General features: G+C 38.2%; 1 protein-coding gene across 1 annotated transcript in view; it reads left to right on the top strand.

The window, feature by feature from the left end:
* The window catches only part of PGM2 (phosphoglucomutase 2), a 29,986-nt gene extending 10,646 nt beyond the window's left edge, over positions 1-19,340 (top strand). The window contains exons 4-14 of the mRNA XM_031686955.2: positions 2,274-2,358; positions 4,038-4,121; positions 4,256-4,449; positions 6,457-6,646; positions 7,488-7,585; positions 8,718-8,898; positions 8,988-9,081; positions 10,601-10,730; positions 11,452-11,641; positions 13,789-13,922; positions 18,920-19,340. Coding sequence (XP_031542815.2) covers positions 2,274-2,358; positions 4,038-4,121; positions 4,256-4,449; positions 6,457-6,646; positions 7,488-7,585; positions 8,718-8,898; positions 8,988-9,081; positions 10,601-10,730; positions 11,452-11,641; positions 13,789-13,922; positions 18,920-19,022 — 1,483 coding nt within the window. The 3' untranslated portion in view covers positions 19,023-19,340. The remainder of the gene's footprint in view (positions 1-2,273; positions 2,359-4,037; positions 4,122-4,255; positions 4,450-6,456; positions 6,647-7,487; positions 7,586-8,717; positions 8,899-8,987; positions 9,082-10,600; positions 10,731-11,451; positions 11,642-13,788; positions 13,923-18,919) is intronic.
* Positions 19,341-21,365: the final 2,025 nt, after the last annotated feature.

Genomic DNA, 21,365 nt, shown 5'->3' with positions numbered 1-21,365 from the left:
TTTTTACTTGAATGCTTTCTCTATTATGATGATTTTTTTTAATCATTCCAGAGTAAAAATATTAGTAGTTTCAGAGATTGGAAGAACGTACATATATTTAATATTAATGAAAAGTCTGTAACTTTACAGTACCAGATACATTCATTGAGTCTTGATCTTTGCCCATCAGCAACTTTTGATCTGAGAGAGAAGTGTTGAGGTGAGGAAGGAAGCAAGGCCAAGGCAAAAGACCAGATGACATCAGCTCTTAGGCTGAACTCAGGGTGATATAAAATATTGAGTCTTCAGCTTGCAGGCTCAAAAATGTGATTTTTGTCAATAAAGCAAGAGAAGAGCTAAATCTCTCAGGGATTGATGCATAGGAACCACATTCATAAGAGAATGATGTAGTATAAACAAGAATATCAGTTTGTCAATTTTCAGTTAGTGAATTTACAGTTAGAATTACATCTTAAGTATGCTTACTGGCCCCATGGGCAGGTCAGAGCCTCCGGCCAAAGCACGCACAGTGCGTACAAGTGGCTAACTGCCTGTTTAGCTTTCCAGATTTCTTTTTTTCAGGCTGACTAACCTGCTTCAGGTTGACGAGTCTTTCATATATGTTAACATTGTCAATTAAGGTGAAGATACATCTTGCTCTGGCCTTGGGGCCATATCATTTCCTTCAAGTGACTAATGTAACTGATTGTATTTGTTTATGGTTCAAGTCCCAGAGTTTGATGGGATAGGATGGAGTGGAGCTCAGTGGCGCTGCTGTCATTTACAACAAGCAAGATGTGTAGAGATTGTAACAAATATTAAGCCAATAAATACATGCTAAAATATTCATGATGAGTAAATGGAGTTTTCTTAAAGAGTCAGAAACTATTGTAGTCTCAGAATTTTGCCTAAGGAAATGTTGATTAGTTCTTTAATCTTCCAGTTTTAAATACCTGGTAGGGACTATAAGCAATAACAGTTAAGCATATGCAGAAAACACATTGACTCTCTTTTGTGCATGTTTGTAGCTTAGTTCATGTATATCGTGTACATATCATATATATGTTGAGTGTCTCCTTTGCCAACTTTAAGAAAGTGCCTTTAAAGTCAGCCTGAACACATGATAAACATTTCATGAGGATAAAAGTGACTTCCGTACCTCCTAGTGAGTGCACTTTGGATTTAATTTTAGGATTTTTATTTAAATTGTTTTTTGCTAAATTTTGTTATTTTTATGACTTTTCCCTGTGTAGAAGCATTTTTATTTTTTTGAGCTGTCAAAATCATTTTTGTATGACTGTTGATCATAGAACTTTTAATGCTTGAGCTGTTAAAGATCTCTTTTTGCCCCAACCAGCTCCTGGGATAGTTCAGTGAAGTTAGTGCTCAAAAAATGTTTGAGGAGAGAATGATCTGTTTGTTTAATCCTGAATGGTATAATGTTGTTCACTGGAAGTAAATTGCTCATTTACCGTGGTCAAGTATTTAACTCCAGGCGTGGAGTAAGACTTTGCCATGTTCTGTGTCCTGTGCTAAGCCAGGTGCTGTGGAAATTAAGGAATGTGTCAAAGTGTCACAGATTTAAATCTTTTACGGGCTGAGTGGATTCAAGTTATATTCATGCCACATACATAGTCGTATACGTGTGTATGTCACATATATATCACACACACCCACACACCGATGAGCCTTGTGTTTCATAGAAGGCAGCATCAAATCAAATGCTAGTCTTCATGGCATCTTCTGGATTGTAAAAGCTTTAGACTGGAGTTTCTGTGTCTCTGCACTGTCGAGATGTGACTTGGTCCTGGGCCAGATAATTCTTGATTGTGGGCACTGCCCTGTGCATTGTGGGATGCTGAGCACCATCCTTGGCCTCCGCCCACCAGCTGCCGCTCGCACCCTACCCTGGTGACAACCAAAAATGTCTCCAAACCATTGTCCGGGGTGGGGCAGCATCTCCCTCGACTGAGACCCGCTGAGATGGACAGAGAGTTGAGAGACTTGGCTGCAGGCCTGGCTCCGCTGCTGGGTGGCTGGTGGACGTGGGATAAATCGCCTGGCCTTTCTTGGCTCTAGTCCCATCTCTGTAAAACCAAGGCGTGGAGTGAAATGACTCCTGAGGTTCCTCCAGCTTGAATGCTCCCTGCCTGCAGGAGGATAATGGGCATCTTCCTTGATCTGGCTGCTATACCAGCCTGAAGATAGAGCCGGACATTCATGTCCATCTTTATTGTCGCCCGCAGTCCTGACCACTCTGCCCTCCTTTCTCCCCCGACTCTCTGCATTTCCAGGTTTGCCCGACTTGCTGCAACCACATTTATCAGCCAGGGGATTCCTGTGTACCTCTTTTCTGATATAACCCCAACCCCCTTCGTGGTAAGTCATCATTTCCTTTTATAATTTCCTGTCACATAATCGGGGGTGAGACGTGGCTGAGTCTTACAGTCTTCGTGCTCTTGGGATTCTGGGATTAAAGGGCAGAAGAGCTGCCTGCTTTTTATCAGGAGTTCTCTCTCCTCTCCAGAAATGTTCCTCCCACATCCTACTTATATTTCTCTGGTATTCAGCTTTTGATTCATCAGAATTAATGTTTTTAATGTGGTTTTTCTTATTCAAGGATATTTTAGCTAGTTAGCAAAATGTCTATGTTTGTCTGTTTGTTCGTTTGCTTTTTAATATGTTGTGTATTCTTTTTACCAGCTATCACAGTTAGGATACTTCTTGGGTCTAAATATGAACTCACCCGAAACTGTGTCTTATCATGAATGTTTCTGACAAGTTGATGCAGTAGCTTTTTATATAAATGGTTCATTCTAAATCCTATTCATGGCCACAGTACAAGAAGCATCCTTGGCATGTTTTAGTAAGATTTTTATCAAATTCTTACATGGAAAAATCTAAAGAAAAGGACAATAGGGATTGTGACAGCTGTTGCTCTTAAGTAGGTAGAACTTTTAAGAGCAGGGCCAAATGCTAAGAATATGTTTTTAGAAATTAAGCCAAAAACAGAATTTGAATACAGTTACTTCCGTCAAGTAGAAGTAAGAGTGTATAAGCACAGGAGACGTAAGCTCCACTGGTTGTGCTTATTGTCTCTAATGCACTGACAGGGACCTGCAGCACCTCCTAGATTGTGAATATCCCAGTAGACACTCAGTGTTACCTCCACGTGTGGTTCAGGTTTTATTGTTTGATGGAAAAACTGTGATATGTTCAAGCATCCGTGGTCTTCTCTATTATATAAGTGTTGACAGCTATTATTTTTATATCAGACATGAGTTACATGTGTCTCATGATCATTTGCCCATGCCATGGGATGATTCTCCTTTTTTCTTGGCTCCAGGACACCTTGGGGGGGGGGGCTTGAGCTAACTCCTAGGGGGACAAATGACAACAGTGATTGTTGGTGGGAAGATGGAGGGGGACAGATGGGTAGACTCTCAGGATGCTTGTGTAAAGTCGATCTCATGTACAGCTGTAGTGGGCAGAAGCCCACCTCTCCCCATTTTAGAAAGTAGTCTTCTAAAGATGGGAGTGAAGCAGACATACAGGGGAGGGATAACCAGCCCTGAAGGGGGAGGTAAGTGACAAGCTGTGACAGCTCTCTCCATTTCTTCAGCAAGTTGCTCAGCCTTTTCCTTCGAAGTAAATCGGGGAAAGAAGGGAAAAGGTAGCAGTTGGAGGGAATGAACTGAATCCATAGGCTTCTGGTTGAAGCAGAAGGCTTCAGAGAATGTGCAGTAGAGAATTAGACCATCATACTGTTGGGAGAGTTTTTGGCCCTACCAAGTAGAAGACAGAATGAGAAGACACCTAGGAAAATACTTGCACTTCTCATTTGGGGTACACATCCTGGAATTTTGAGCAGTGGGTTAGTTCTAAGGAGAATCAGAGTCTACTGCATGGATGTGGCACAAAAATATTGTATGACACATTATGATATTTATATATTATGCATGTTAAAAGGGAACATGGTGCAAACAATGTGTAATAGATCTTTTAAGCAGATCTGATTTTTTTGTTTGACACTGTTCTGTTTGCCTACTGTATTACAGCCCTACACAGTGTCACATCTGAAACTTCGCGCTGGAATCATGATAACCGCCTCTCACAATCCAAAGCAGGATAACGGTTATAAGGTATTATTTTTCTATCCACACTTATGTCCTTCAGTATGAATCCCGTGCCTTTCCGGTTTGGGAGCACAGGGAATGGATGCTTTTATTTCCATTAACTAACGCTCAGCCGTCTGGACACCTTCCGCCTTCTCTAGGTTTATTGGGATAACGGAGCTCAGATCATTTCTCCTCATGATAAAGGGATCTCCGAAGCGATTGAGGAAAATCTGGAGCCATGGCCTCAAGCTTGGGACGATTCTATAATCAACGGCAGTCCGCTTCTCCATGACCCAAAAGCTTCCATCACTAAGGACTACTTTGAAGACCTTAAAAAATACTGTTTTCACAGGTAAATGGATTGGAAACTCACCTCAAGTGAGATCTTCTAATTTTTAAATGTTGGGGACCATTTAAAAATCTATAATCCAAACAAAGCACACCTGTCAGCCTTCCCTCTGTCCCTCTAATTGAACTTTCAAAGACTAAGGGTTTCCAGTTTTCTGCTACTCCAGGGAGCACTGGAGTCAGCAGCTTTGAGCACAAGTTCCTTGAGTATTTGCGTGTTTGTGTGCAAGTGTATTCATAAGATACATTTCAGGCATCAGAATTATATATGCATTTACAAAGTTGATAATGGTTAACAAATTGCTCTGCAGGAATGTTTCACTAGCTGAGATTTTCACCAACAGTATATGATAATAGTATGTGACCAATACATCCTTACTGACACTGAGTACTATGAAATTTCTCCTCTTACCCAGTTTGCTACATGAAAGTAACAGCTAACTTTATTTGCATTAATTATTAATATTTTTTATCTTTCACCTAGATTTTTCTATGTATCTCTTCATCTTTTGCATTTGTAAAACCTCTTTGCTTATACAGAAAACTAGTCTTTATTTCAAATATGGTTTTCCCTTCTGTTGTTACTTTTGGACTTTTTTCATTGAAACTTTTAATTTCTGACTTCTGGGTTTTGTGCCATACTTCAGATTTCACTATACTAAGATTATTAAAGGAAAAAAAAGCCACGACTTTTGTTTCGCTCTAAGACTTTCGTGTTTATATTTTTAATTTTATATGAGGCATAAAGTAGGAAAGCAGATTAGATTCTTTCCAAAAAGTTTGTAATTGTACCAACTTATTAAATTGAGGAGTCTTTTTTTTTTTTTGACCAATTGGAAATACCACCTTTATTAAACAATTTCTAACATGATTTGAGTGCTTATTATATATCAGATAACTGTAGTAGGCCCTTCACTTGTACTAATTAATTTAATCTCATTTTAATCATCACAGTAATGCTGATAGGTAAATTCTAGTGTGTGGCCATTTTATCGATGAGAAAACTGTGACACAGAGAGGTTAAGTAAATAACCAATAGTCACACAGCTTTAAGTGGCAGAGCTCTAGGATTTAAATTTAGAGTCTGTCTCCAAATCATGTTAACCACTAAGCCTTACTACTTCTCATGTCTATTTACCATTTTAAATTGGATCAACTTCTGGACTCTATTCTGTTCTTTTAATCTGCATTTATATATCTAGGACTAAACTGTTCTAATTGTGATGGCTTAATTCACTTTAATATCTAAGACATTTTTTTTCCAGATTTGTTCTCACTAATTTTGTATACTTACTCTTCTAGATGCATTTTATTTTCAAGGGTATGTTTGTTTTAAACTACTGTTTAAAAGGTCTTAGAGAAGACCTTGTTCATTTATTCATCACTGAAAGAAATGGACAATAACCTAAGAACCTAGGAAGTAGATCATTGGAATTTTTTAACACTTTATATTTACCTTTTTATAGCTTCTGTTAATTTTGATATTTATTGTTATTCTATATTAAGTCCCTATATCAGGGCACTTTGCCCAACAGGATTGTTACTGGACAAAGAAAAGTTTTATTTTTTATGCATCTGTGTATGAGGTGCTCCACCACGTTTTGGTAAAAGGGACATTTTGAAAATCATATTTGGAGCTAGTAAAGAGTATTTGGAGCCCCAGGGCTGGTACTGCCACTGGGCCAGCTGAGTCTCTCCTGAAACCCACCCTAGGTACAAAAGCTGTAGTGTAAAACACAATGTGAAAGCAATCAGATTGGCTGAAAATAACTACAGAGTAAAATGTAAAATTTGAATGTTTTGGGGGAGGGTGGATGTTTGAAAGAAAGTAAGAAGTGTTGTTTCTTTTTTTTTTAATGGAATTAGAAAGATACTCCGCTGTCTTATACTTTCTTACTCCTTTGAGATCTTACATTCTTAGGAATCTGGCTCCTTGATATTTTGCAACCCTTCCAGTTTTGTGAGCCGTATTTGCGTATCTTACCATTCTCCGCGATGTGTCTGGTTCTAGGAGTGTGAACAGGGAGACCAAGGTGAAGTTTGTGCACACCTCCGTCCACGGCGTGGGGCATGACTTCATGCAGTCGGCTTTCAAAGCTTTTGACTTTGCTCCTCCTGAGGCCGTTCCTGAACAGAAGGATCCTGATCCTGAGTTCCCGACAGTGAAATACCCGAATCCCGAAGAGGGTAAAGGTGTCTTGGTAACAACTGATTTTTTTTTTTCAATTATAGAATTTACCTTTTTTATTCAAAACTGTTACTATCAAGTAAAATGAGTTTTTATGCGTTACCATTGTGCTGAACAAAAAAGTAATTTCATCATTGGAAATATTTATAGTTATTAGTCATCTGTTTCTTAGAGGAACTTTCAAATCAGATGCCTTGGCATCAGGATGTGAGAGCTGAAATTGCTTGCAAATTTAAAATGATGCTTTATATTCAGTTTAATTAATTTAATTTTTATTTAATTTACTGTACTTCTTAATGCCAAAAAGGAGCACTAATAGAATGGAGATTCGGGTAGGGTATAGCTCAGTGGTAGAGTGCATGCTGAGCATGCACAAGGAACTTGGTTCAATCCCCAGTTCCTCCATTTAAAAAAAAAAAAAAGAATGAAGGTTCGTCACATGATTTTTACCCCTTAATTGATATTTTTCTGGTATGAAGAAGTACTGTTTAAATTATGGTTCTTTTAACCTTTTTAAAGGTTAGGGTTACAATGATATTCAGAGAGTCGGTTTATTTTGGTTTGTCTGTGACGTTGATCACACAGCCAGGCCTGGAAATACCAGTCCAGCCACACCCACGCTCTCAGATGTAGGGCGAATCCCACGGGCATGTGTGGGTCATGTGTTGATGCGCCCTTTATCTGACCTCTGACTTAGGAAGTAATATGTGACCAGCCAAGACCAGCTCCAAAAAAAAAATGCAGCCTTGGTTTGGGAAAAGTCTTCTAGTGCTTAATGAACTGAATGTTTTTAAAGACTGCAATGTCCTCTGTTCTCAATTGGAGTGATCTTTCCTCTCCTTACTCTGTTTCAGACTTTATCTTTTGCTTTGGCTGACAAAACCAAGGCCAAAATCGTTTTAGCAAATGATCCAGATGCTGATAGACTTGCTGTGGCGGAAAAGCAAGACAGGTACGATCCATCGTGATTACCAAGATAATGGAAAATATAAAGGGTGACATCTTCCATCTTCGGCAGTAAAATGTTTCTGGAGAGACCAGATCTATTTGGAAATGGTTTGCATTTATTTTGCAAGCAGTCATCTCACTGAACATCTGTCAGGTCCTCTGGCATAGAGCGAGTCCTGATCCGGGGCCCACACGATCAGCAAGCACAATGCAGAGTAAAGCAGCCCAGTATGTGTTTGGAATTGAAATGATCATTTGTCATCTCCCCCTGTTTTATCATTGTTTTTATTATAATTAATGACTCAGTGCTTAATGAGGGCCGAGTACTTTGGTGCTGACTTTACAGTTCAGTATTTGCTGAAGGGTTTGGTTAAGGAGTGGGACCTTCAAAGCCATATTGAATTTGGGTTGAGGAGACCAGAGATGTATCCTGGGGTTGCTGACAGTTCAGGATGAGAGTGACTGGAGTTTGTACAGAGCAGTGGTAAGTAAGGGGGAATGCTGAACGGTAAGCAGCGTCCAAGCAGTTTTGGGTGTCAAACAGCCTGTGTGATTTTAGGAGGCAGTGGGATACCCTCAAAGGGTTAGGATTTTAAATTATGACAAAACAGATTCAATTCTATATTGGTTTTTAGAAATTTAAGCTAAGGTGATACACGCTGACGTGAGATGCACTTGTAGCTGCCTGGACTGCAGACAGGAGCAAACCCCAGGCCTGGGCTCCGGGTCCTGACTGTTTTCACACCGCACTTGACTGTACGGACTGCCGCGCAGTCACTGAGAATCAGCAGAAAGCTGAGCTACGCAAACTATTACACTTGGGTGCATCTTGCCAGCATACTTCAGTTATGTTTAAAACCAACACCTTTGCCAATGAGTAAGATAAAAGTGTTTCTGTGTCTTCACTGCCCTTCAGAGATAGGCTGTTTGTCTAGACAAACTGGCTGAGACACAGTAGCTGTTCAAATGTTTGTGGAGTGGCGGTCACACTTCTGGCCAGATGTTTAAACAAGAATAACAAGAACAGCCTTACAGGGGCTGCTTTGAGCCTTGTTTGGCTTAACTGTTCTGTCCTGGTAACTTCCAGCGTCTCTCTTAAAAGATCACTGCCATGCAGAGGTTGTTTTTTCTTTCAGTGGTGAATGGAGAGTGTTTTCAGGCAATGAGTTGGGGGCCCTCTTGGGCTGGTGGCTCTTTACTTCTTGGAAAGAGAAGAACCAAGATCACAGTGCCCTCAAAGACACGTACATGTTGTCCAGCACCGTCTCCTCAAAAATCCTGCGGGCCATTGCCTTAAAGGAGGGTTTTCACTTCGAGGTAAGGTCTTTGTGAGACTTGCTCTCTTCCCTTTTTTTGCTCTGTAAAAGGTCTAAGGCATTTCTTTCTCTTTTGGATTATCCTTTTAGGAAACATTAACTGGCTTTAAGTGGATGGGAAACCGAGCCAAACAACTAATAGACCAGGGGAAAAATGTCTTATTTGCATTTGAAGAAGCTATTGGTAAGAGTTGACATCATGATCATGGAATCAGCTAATTTACAGAATGCAAATAAACGGCAAAAGTTTGGATTTGGGTTTGGGTTCAGAAGATTAACAGTGAAATGGGAGCACACAGTTTGCTTTGCTTCTGCGACGCTCAGCAAGTGTTGAATTGTCCCACCCCAGATTTGGTGTTGCAGATTTTTTTTCAGCTGAAAAAAAAATTGATCTCACAAATAACCAAGCCATTTATGTAAGGAAGTGAATCCTTTCCCTGGATGACTAAGAACAGTGATGTTCTGTACATGGCGGCTAGTAGCTACGGAAGCCTCATATTTGGAGAGTTGTGAGATTCCTCACTATGGTGTTGATACCCAGTCCGAATATAGTTCACTTATAGTACACACACACACACACACACACACACACACACACACACACGGAGAATGCTCTGCAGAGATCTGTCCAGAAAAAAGGAGAATGCACGGTTGTGGGACTTTGATCAGAGTGATTGTCACCTGAAAGACCCAGCCAGGATGACGGAAAAACACGTGTCTTGAATGATCACTATAAATGAGCAGAAAGGAGAGCTAGCAATAGAAACTTGAAATGCAAATGTTTGTGCTGGAGATAATTTTAGCTCTTTGTTTAGTAAAAGTTACTGTGCATCATGGTTATTATACAACACGTATCTCGCTGGTTTAAACATTCCCTGCAGCACAGACATGAGCACATCAACTGAACTAATTCATTGAATGAAGTGCAGTAGCTCAGCTTGTGCTCTTTTGTTGTCAAAACTGGCAGTCCGGTCTTTCTGTAGCTTTTTTATTTAAAACAAATATTTTCTTACATTTGTTTATCAAATACTTACTGTATATCACTTATACAGTGACTCTGAAAGAAATGGATAACACTGACCTTAGCCTACAGCAGTTTATATAGATCTGGTTAGAAACCACACAAGAGAGTATGGGCTCATTGTCAAGGTGAATAATGAAACTCGCAAGAACTGTGGGGATTCAGAGAGGACAGAATACAGATTGACTAGAACCACTGGAAACAATTTTGTGTGAGCTGTAGGGATTTGGGCTAGACCTGGAAAATGTGCACAATTTGACAAGGAGGGAGATTCTCTTTACTGGTTATTCAACTAATAATTCTTTTTTTCTTTTCTTTTTTTAAATTAAAGCATAGTTGAATTACAATATTATATTAGTTTCAGGTGTACAACATAGTGGTTCAATATTTTTATAGATTATACTCCATTTCTAGTTATAAAATAATGACTATATTCCCTGTGCTGTACAGTAAGTACATCCTTGTATCTTATTTATTTTATACATAGTAGTTTATACCTCAACAAATACTTCTTGAAGGCCTGCTATGCACTAGACACTGGGCTAGATTCTCAAATATCATGGTGGTGAATGAGAAGCATCTATGTACTGTGCAGCTTCTTGTGCAATAGGCAGGATGCACATAGACGTGTGCATACGTAGTGTGTAAAGGGACCTACTCCTCACTGTGTGTGTCTCTGCAGGATACATGTGCTGCCCTTTTGTTCTGGACAAAGATGGAGTCAGTGCCGCCGTCATAACTGCAGAGTTGGCTAGCTTTCTAGCAACCAAGAATTTGTCTTTGTCTCAGCAGCTAAAGGCCATTTACGTTGAGTAAGTTTCTATTAATGCTGTTTAATTGGAGTAAGCTTTTTATCCATTTCAGATGTACCACATTATGACTCAGTATACGTCTACATTGTGAAATGATCACAATTAGTAAAGTTAACGTGTATCATCACACATAGTAATATTTTATAATGCTTTACTCTGTTCTTGTGCATGGGACACTAATGTTCTTTCTGATGCTCTTTCTTTAGTTATGAATTCTGTTTCTTATGAGAACTAGATAAGAGATCATCTTTTCCTTTTGATACCTAATCACTTAATAGTAATTACCATTCATGATGACATTAATCCTTACAAATGAGAAAATTAGTTGCAGAAATGGCTAATGGAAGAATGCGATTTTAAGTGTCTAATGTCAAAAAAGACTAAATGTGTTCATGAAACATCTGTTTAGTCTTTATAGCAATTACTCAACTCTACCTTTGTAGTGCAGAAGCAGCCAGACTCAACACATAAGGTAATGATGTGGCTGTTCCACTAATAAAACTTTTACTCAAAAACACTGGCTGAGGGCCAGGCAACAGTTCAGCAATCCCTGGGGTAGATAGTTGGACCTCTTTTTTTTAATTCTAAATTATTCCTTTGAAACTCATCATGGTTATTTGTGTCATTTATTTTAGAGTATACTGGTTGATGACATGTTCAGTGTACACTGTGCAGAATTCTTTGTTCCTTGTTTTGCATGTAATTGTATTTGTATTGATAGGTATGGCTACCATATTACCAAAGCTTCATATTTCATCTGTCACGATCAAGGCACTGTTAAAAAATTATTTGAAAACCTTAGAAACTACGATGGAAAGAATAATTATCCAAAAACTTGTGGCAAATTTGAAATTTCTGGCATTAGGGACCTTACAACTGGCTATGATGATAGCCAACCTGATAAAAAAGCTGTAAGTAATGTCTTTCATCAATTAAACTCTTTTTTTATTTACCTTTTATTACACTTTGAATAGCTCAACTTATTTAATCATATAATTAATTGAAGCTGGTTTTAATCATATAATTAACTGAAGCTGGTTCTTAAGAGTTATTATAAATAAGATGTCAAATTATATAGATATTTAAAAACCATGGACTGAAACTGAAGAGGTTTTTTCTCACTAGTCATTGAGGCCAGTACTGTCATTTAACACATCAGGAAACCGATACGGTTGGCCCTTGATATCCTTGGGTTTAGTATCCACAGGTTTCACATCCACGGATACTGAGGGTCAATTTTACCATGATATTTTATATAAGGCACTTGAGCATCCATGGATTTTGTTGAGCACCATCATCCCTTCATTCAGGAACTGGTCGGGGCCCGCTGTGTGTTACCTACAGGGGTATGGACGCCGTACTCATTCAGTCCTTTCCGCGCAACTTGCTTTGTTCTCTATGGGAAGATAGTGGGAACTTCCTGCTAAATTTTGGGTTCTAGAAGTTCAGCCATGTGCTTTAGTATGGGTCTCTTTTCATTCATTTCTTTGGACACTTGGTTGGTCTTTGTTGGTCAGTAGAGTCATTTCTTTTGGTTCTGAGAAGTTTTCTTGATTTTATATTGAAGAAGGAGGCTGGATGGTTGTACTTCAAGCATTTTCTGTTCTCCCCTTCTCGACAAGTTCTTAGATGCTGACTCTCCAGGAGCGATGTTCTACTTTCTGTGTTTCTTTCTTCCCTCTGTCCATCTGTATCTTCTTTTCCTACTTTTGGGGAGATGACCTCAACAGTAACTTTCAATGCTTCTGTTGGCTATGTCAGCTCTTTTTCTCTAATTTATTAAAAATAACATCCCATTCTTGTTTCATGTGTATCATATCTTATCTCTTAAGGATATTAATTATAGCTTTTTTAAAAGGCAGATCTTTTTTCCTCTGTACTGTCTTTATTTCCCTTAAGGTCTTTTATGATGATGATGATGATGATGATGATGATGATGATGATGATGATGTTGGTTTGGACTTTGTCTTTTGTCTTCCCCAAAGTCTGTTAATCCTTAATTGTACTTTGGGCCCTAAAAAACTGGTTGGAGTCTCTTTATACATGTGGAAGGCATTGCCAAAGCATTGACCATACTTCACTCTAGAGAGATTGTATTTGGGGAGAGAGGATCTGGGGAAGCCTCAGTCTCACCCTAAGCTCCTGCCCAAGGGCTATAAGTTGGGATTTTGAGGTCCCAGAAGTAATGGAGAGGTGCTGCAGGCTGGAGGGGAGGGGTGCGAGCACTCAGTGTGGACTCTGACTTACTCTCCGTTTTCTCCATGCCCTGCCCTCCATGGTGCCCCGTGTCACCAGCTCCTGAGCCCTTCTGGTTCAGTTACACCAGGGATTTAAACTGCCTCCTGATGAGGTGGTTGCCTGACCGTGTGGGCAGAGGGTGAGGATCTGGGGGGTCTAATAGCTCCTTTCAAATACTACCTTTGTCTCACCCCTGCAGTACCTGGTGCCCCAGGTGGTGAGCTTTGCAGGCTCTGCAGAGCATGCTGACTCGGTTCTTTCTGCCTGCTACCAGGTCTCCGCTCTTGTCCCGTGTTCCATCAGGTCATTTCCCTCTGGTTTCTGACTTCCACAATTGGTTGGCAGCTCTGTCAGCTGCTGTTACCTCTTTGCACTTGTGTGTTTTTTGTTTTCTAATGCCTCAGTCATTTCAGTGGAGTTTGGAAAGCAATCAGTACATCTTCTAGAAGCTCTTGACAGTGAAATAAGTCTAATGTTTTGTGTGGTTTTGGTAATGCATTATTAATCTGTTTTAAGCAATTTTTTGGTGAAATGATGTGTTTCAATTTTAGTAAACCTTATATAACTTCAGTAGAACTAGGGAGGTAAAATGCTAGTGTACAGAGTTACTTAATTTTCACAAATTGCCTTATCATCATTATTATTATTTATTTATTTCATTTATATGGAGTACATTTTCTGTTTTCCTCAAAAATGTTCTTTTCAAACCAATGTATTTGTTTTGCATTTACTTTCTTGCTTATCCAGGGGGAAATATCGCTTAGGTGAGAGCAGCTTATGTTACTACTTAAAGTTATGACATGTGTAAATTAATTCCTAGGTTCTCCCTACCAGTAAACGCAGCCAAATGATCACCTTTACCTTTGCTAATGGAGGCGTGGCCACCATTCGGACCAGTGGGACAGAGCCCAAAATCAAGTACTATTCAGAATTGTGCGCCCCCCCTGGAAATAGGTACGCTATGGATGGCAGCCACTGTGATTTTTATTCCCTAAACTTCCTAAAATCAACACTAAGTAAAATATTTCATCTTTCCAATATGTGGTTTAATTAGGAATGTTGTTTCAGAACCTGCCGCAGTATTATGATATTAACAGCTGCTTGAGGTGTCCAGGGACAAGAGAGCTTACTTCCTGCTTAACTACTTCCTTCTCTCCTAACTTTCCTTGTACGGGAAAATTTAATTCTTGATTTCAGTAATAGTCATAAAATTTCCTTTTTAGTACTTTTTATTTGAGGCTAGCAACAATGAGATTTTCTTCCTCTCTGCATCTCTGATACAATAATTTAAACTCCATTATCTTGGAGCACCTCTTATGTGTAAGTCATGCCAGCTCCTGGGGCAGATAAAGACCCATGTGAGAAAGAGCCCTTGACACCAAAGGGCTGATGGTCTGCTAGCTTCAGTGTCATGTTTTGTCACCTTGGTAAAGGGTTTGAGTTGGTCCTTTCCAACACCTGTAACATTTTGAACTTTGCCAGCCGTCTACATGTAGTTAGCACATGTAAATGTGATTTTGCATACCTATTTAACACTCACTTAACTAACACTTCTGTATGTAGAATACAGTTCAGAAAACAGGAAATGTTTTTAAAGATGAATTAAGTCAGCGCTGTCCAACAGAAATAAATGTAAGCTCCATATAAAACAAAAAATGTAAGCCCCATATGCAATTTGAAATTTTCTCCTACATAAGTTTAAATAGTGAAAAGAAAGAGGTATAAATAATTTTAATAATACATTTAACTTGGTATATTAAATATTAACATTACAGCTAAGTGTGTTAAATATTAATATAACATGTAGTCATTATAAAAATTATTAATGAGTTTTTAATTGAAGTATAGTTGATTTACAATGTTGTATTAGTTTCAGGTGTACAACAAAGTGGTTCGGTTACACATTATATATATATATACTTTTTCAGACTCTTTTCCATTATAGGTTATTGCAAGATATAGAATATAGTTCCCTACAGTAGGTCTTTGTTGTTTATCTGTTTTATATGTAGGAGTGTGTATAAATTATCCCAAACTCCTAATTTCCCCCCCCCACTATCCTCTTTGGTAACCATACATTTGTTTTCATTGTTACTGGTTTGTAAATAAATTCATATTTTAGATTCCACATATAAGTGATATCATATTGATACTTGGCTTTGTCTGACTTACTCCACTTCATATGATAATCTCTAGGTCCATCCATGTTACTGCTAATAGCATGATTTCATTCCTTTTTATGGCTGAATAATATTCCAGTGTGTGTGTGGACACACCATGTCTTTATCCAGTCATCTGTTTTTGGACATTTAGGCTTGGCTATTGTAAGTAGTGCTGCTGTGAACATTGAGGTGCATGTGTCTTTTCAAATTAGAGTTTTCTCTGGATATATGCCCAGACATGGGATTGCTGGATCATGTGGTAACTCTATCTTTAGTTTTTTAAGGAACCTCCATACTGTTCTCTATAGTAGCTGCACCAATTTACATTCCCACCAACTGTATAGGAGAGTCCCTTTTTCTATCAATGAGATATTTTAAATTCTTTTTTTCTCACTAATTCTTCAAAATCTGTATAGTATTTTATACTTACCACATATCTCAAATTCAAATGCTATTTTTTTTGGAACTACTTGATCTGCATTTAGATTTCATAAAACTTAGATAAATTTCATGAAAAAGTAGATTTTGACACCCAAGTTGTTGCAAACATACCCAAGTTTTCCAATACTGAATCAAGTACCAGTTTTAAAATTTGAATTTCAATTAATTAAACTGAAATGAAATTAAAAATTCAGTTCCTCAGTTATACTAGCCTCATTTCAAGTGCACCATATCCGTGTGTGGCTAACGGCAGCTGTAGCAGACAGCACAGGTCTGGGGGGTTCTAGCAACATGTACGCACCAAAGCTTTGTTCACAGGATTTTCTAGCTTATGAATCACATTTACACTATGTGCAAATAAGAGCAGAGGAAAATTTCTGAGCATCTTAAATCAGCAAGCCAACAGCGGATTAAATGTAGCAGATTGTGGGGGCAGGGAAGACTTGTTGCAGTTGGCCTTTCCTCAGGCAGGGAGAAGTCAGTGCTGTTAGCAAAGCAAGAAATATTAAAACAGAACAAAACTACAAAACATGGATACAAGAATTCAGAATGTTCACCTCCAGGGGAGTTTATCATAAAGGAAATAGTAATCCGTACCCAAATGGGCCCTGAAGTTTCTTCTGAATAAGAGCTCCATTCCAACAGTCATGATTGTGGCTCTCAGACAGCATGATATTCAGATAGTATATTTAAGAAGTCATGGGACTGTGTAATGTATTTCATCACAGATTCCCATTCAGTACTTTTTTGTGCTTAAAAGACAAAAACTCAACTATTAAGCCACTTGAATAAACCCATAAAAGTGCTCATTTTCTAAGCGTTCTGGATCACCGATATTTTATTGTAATATTGTGCAAGTATCAGTGTTTCCATGTGTGTTATATAATAAGCTATTTACTCTTACATTGAGTATGACTTTCCATAGATATTTCTTTGTAATTCTCATTCTCACTTACGTTTTCATATTTCTGTGCCTCATTCTTTTGAAAACAAATGGACATGAGTCCAACTTAAAGATCTCTTTTCTCTGTATCTTTGTTTTTAACTCTTCGTTATCCTGTGAAAATATATGTAATATTTCAGAAAACTTTCCTTTATAATGACAACATAGCTTACTTTTTAAGGACCTATGGTATTTGCATTTTTCACATGGATTTAAATTCAAATATTAATTTATAAATTGCTGAAAGCACTTTGAAAATTTATCCTTTTATTATATTCATTGAAATGTTGCTCCCATTGATTAAATGGGACATTAGGCCCTATGTCGGTCCACGGATGTGTCGTCAGGGCTCAAGACATCAGCATACCTAACGCGTGATAGCAGTAAAGCCATGGTTCAGGTTTTTCTTATTTTCCAACGACCTTAAATATTATTAACATATTTTATATCATGAATTTCATTCATTCATAGAATTCCACACTACTAATCCTTTAGAATGGAAAATCCTTTTCAAATATAAGGTCTTGTTTTAAAAAAATATTTTTTGCTGGGGTTGATGTCTTTAGTTTCGTCCAACTTTTTATTGTGAAAAATGTCAGGCCTGTAGAAATGTAGATATAATGCAGTGAATACCCACATACCCAACACTTAGACTAGGGGTAGGGAAACTTTTTCTGTGAAGAGTCAGATGGTAACTGTTTTAGGGTTTGCAGACCATATGGTCCTTGCTGGAACCACTCAGCTCTGCTGTTGTAGCAGGAAAGCAGCCACAGACATGAAAGAATGAGTGTGGCTGTGTCCCAATAAAACTTTATTTACAAAAGCAGGCCACACACCATAGTTTGCCTCCCCCAACCTGGTCTCAGCAATTGCTGACATTTTTCAGTATTTGCTCTCCTCACCATATATATTATATATTTGGGTTTTTTTGTTTGTTTGTTTTCTGAGCCATTTGAAAGTAAGTCATAGGCTTCAGTACTCATCTCCTAAGAACAAGGATGTTCTTCTATTATAAGATTTAGGTAATAATTTTATCAGGCAGGGTTCTAAAAAAGAAATAAAACCAGCAGGAGATACAAAGTAAATTCATTGATGAGTTGTACTGTTATGTATATTGGGTTTTTTTTTTTTAAAGTAATTTTAGTTAAGTGCTTTCCTCAAAACTGTTATTTTCTTCAAAGCACATTTATGGAGAAGGGGGAAAAGACCTGTGTGATTCATATATATTTATGAAGCATAATTACTTTATATGTTACCAATGGGGATAAAAATAATTACAATGATAGCTACATTTATTGAGGTTTTTGGGCCAGGTTCTGTGCTAATTGCTTTATATAATTTATCTCAACCTATACAACAACTCTCTTGAGAAGATAAAGACTTTATCTCAATTTTACAAATGAAGAATCTGGGACTTTGAGAAGCTAAGTCACTTGCCCAAGGGCACACAGGTAGTAAGAAGTAGTCAAGCCAGAATTAATGTTGATAATAAAATGATTGTTTTAGTGGTACTGGTTAACTATTACAGTGCAGAAATGATCTTAACGATTTACAGGGATTGCCCTTTCCATTAAAATTGAGTTTGTATATATTAAAGATGGTGAAGTATGAAGTAATGAAAGTTTGAATGGAAGGAGTTAGTTTTTTCATTCAGCTTTTTGATTGTTTATACAGATTTTGTTATATAGATTTTTGTTCCTGAGGTAGAATAAAAAAATAAGCAGGGGGTCTGAGTTCCAGCTGAGTGACCGGCAAGCCCACTAGGAGGCTCCCCGTTTCCGGCCTAGGAAGGCCTTACCTCGAGCTGTCGCCTAGGTTCCAGTAGTCGAAGACAAACAGGGTCAGGAATGGGGAGGGGATAGCTCAGTGGTAGAGTACATGCTTAGCATGCATGAGGCCCTGAGTTCAAGCCCCAGGACTTCCAGTAAAAATAAATAAAATAAATACATAAGCCTAATGACACTCCCACCACCACCAAAACAAACAAACAGACAACAGGATCAGGAACATCCGTATCCTGGGAGACCGAGGACACGCTGGGGATGTCATTTGTAAAAGTTTAGCAGGATTTAATGACACCTGGAGTAGTGAAAATTGTCTCCGCTCTGTTAGGTATAGACATTGCAGAGCTTTTACAGATGCCAGGCCACAAATTGTGTTTCTTAAAAATTCTTACGAGAAGTGCAAAGGGATGGTTTTGTTTATAGTACTTTGGGGAAAATAATACTGTTTCATGGGGCTTTTTGTCCGCATCACCAGATACATTCCCATGCTTAAGTAGTTGGAGTTTTGTCTGATTTAGCCCTCCACTCAAGGTTAAGTATCAATGCTACTTGGTCTGTGTGGGGAGTCTTTAAGCTTTGGAATAATCCACTGATCTGGAATTTCTTCCGCTTATTTTGCAGTGATCCCGAGCAGCTGAAGAGAGAACTAAATGAACTAGTCAGTGCTATTGAAGAACATTTTTTCCAGCCACAAAAGTATAACCTGCAGCCAAAAGGAGAGTGAAATATCCCAGCCTTGGACATAATTGTGTTTACCTACAATGAAGCTGAGCTTGATTTCTTAAGCAGTATTTTCGAGGGCCAAATAATTTAAGCTATTGCTGCAAGTATTTATATTTTTGTAATAGAACTACATTCCTCCTTGTTTTATGTTGGAACTTTAAGATAAATAAAGAAAGATGACCAAATCTAATAAGCCAACATTCCTACTAAAAGGTTGAGCCTGAGCAGCATCTGAATTTTAAAAATGAAGATTTTAAAAACAGCTTTCAAAAATATATCATAATTAATATACTTTCATTAGAATAAATACCAAATATGTTTCTTTTCTAAAATCCGTTTTATGTGTAATTGAAATAGCCAGAAAGCCTATACAGTTACTAAATTCTGGGCTATCATATCTAGGGTAGCTGCTTTTACATATATGTATATTTACATTTCGATCATTTGCTTATAAAATAAGTAAATGAACAGATCAAATGTTGTGTTTAGGGAAAATACAATTTACAGGAACCTTTAAAGTGGAGCAGAAGATACTTTAAAAAGATAAGGTTTTTTTGATTTAAAACTTCTTAGTTCTAATAATGCACCATTGTACATCATGTATGTGCTAGGGAAAAATAGCTTAACAATCTATGTTCAGTATGTTAACATTCCTTTTATCTCTTTAAATCTTGAATCAAACAGTTGGTTATGTGAAACTTGCAGAGTAGATTATTGCGGTGTTTTGCGTTAGCACAACTTAATGTAATTCTTAGTCCAAAGGCAGCAAGAAGTAACTGCAGTCACTACCTGACCTTGATTTTTCTTTTTGCCTTGTTGTCTTAGTTATCACATTGTAAAACCAGACTTTTCCAGGTTCATTATTTAATCTGTGCCTTCTACCCTCCTCGTAACTGATGGCCTTATAACCTTCCAGAATGACGCCCACTGAGTACCCATGACCTAGGACCAAAGTGTTCTTTATATACTTTTTAAATTGTATGTGATTTTTTTTTTCAAGGAAGTGATTGCCCATTATTATTATTATTAACTTAAATGGTTATTAACAGTTTCAGAACGAGGAAAAATTACAGTCCTATTGACAGTTATGTTTCTAATGTAAAGGAAAGAATAGTTGTATATCCCACTGACACACCATGTGTGCCCTCCCAGAACTCTTACATCTACAACATTCAGTATATTCAGTCGGCTGCTTCGTTGTAGAAGCCATATTTATTTTTGTTTGATAATATCTTCTAGTCTTAAACTGTACTCTGGAAAAAAGAAATGTTAGATCTGTGTCCTTTCTCCAGACATTTTTTTTTTTAGCACAAAAACTACCCCATGACAGTTTGTTTCTGGAAATGTGAAAGTGATTAAGACCCAGTCCTGCTTGATGGAGCTCAGGGTCTAACTGGGGGGCTAGTGAGTAACTAGAGTACAGATTCTGTAACAGAGTCATTTGCAAAGGACTCGGGCTTGAGAATTGTGAGAGAGGGATTCATTCTGCCCAGAGGAGTAACTGGCACCTGGGGATGGAGGGGAATGTCTTCTGGGCACAGAGCACAGCATTAGCAAAAGCCTAGAGGTGCTGGCACGTGTGGTGGCAAAGGGAGGAGGAGAGATGGTAAAAACGGAACCCAGATATAAACTTCAGGGTCTGCGCCACTTCTCTGCCACTCACATGAGCCATTCAGTTGGACCTAGAGGAGAGCCTCCTCTATTTCTCACTAATTCTTCAACTTTTTCTTGTTATTATGGGAAGCAGGGTAGCAACATGTGTGTAAAACTTGCAAGAGAAGGCCCCAGCATTCTATCTAATCTTGGTCCATTCTGAACCAGCTCTGTGACCATGGTCAGGTCACCTAACCTCTCAGTCTCAATTTTGTTATTTTTTAAAGACTCTGTTAATTTTGTAAGGTAGTTCTAGGTTCACAGAAAAATTGAGAGGAAGATACAGAGATTTCCCATATCCTCCCTTACCCCACACAGGCACAGCCTCCGCCCTTATCAACACCCCCCCCCCACTAGAGTGGTGCATTTGTTACTACTGATGAACCTAAATTAACACGTTGTTATCCTCTAAACTCTGGAGACAAGAAAAAGGATCAGTGATTGCCAGGGCTTAAGGGGGAGGGAGGGATGAACAGGCAGAGCACAGAGGATTTTTATGTCAGTAAAAAAACTTTTATGTATGATACTGTAATAATGAATCCATGTCATTATACATTTGTCCTAATCCACAAAATGTACAACAGCAAGAGTGAACCGTAATGTAAACTATAGACTTTGCGTGATAATTTTGTCATTAGAATGAAGGATAATTTTGTCGTTAGAATGAAGAGATTTTACTCAATGGTCTCTG

The sequence above is a fragment of the Vicugna pacos genome, chromosome 2, assembly GCF_048564905.1.
Source record: "Vicugna pacos chromosome 2, VicPac4, whole genome shotgun sequence".
NCBI lineage: Eukaryota > Metazoa > Chordata > Mammalia > Artiodactyla > Camelidae > Vicugna > Vicugna pacos.
Note: the sequence above shows the minus strand (reverse complement) of the source record. Positions and strands in the feature narration are given on the sequence as shown.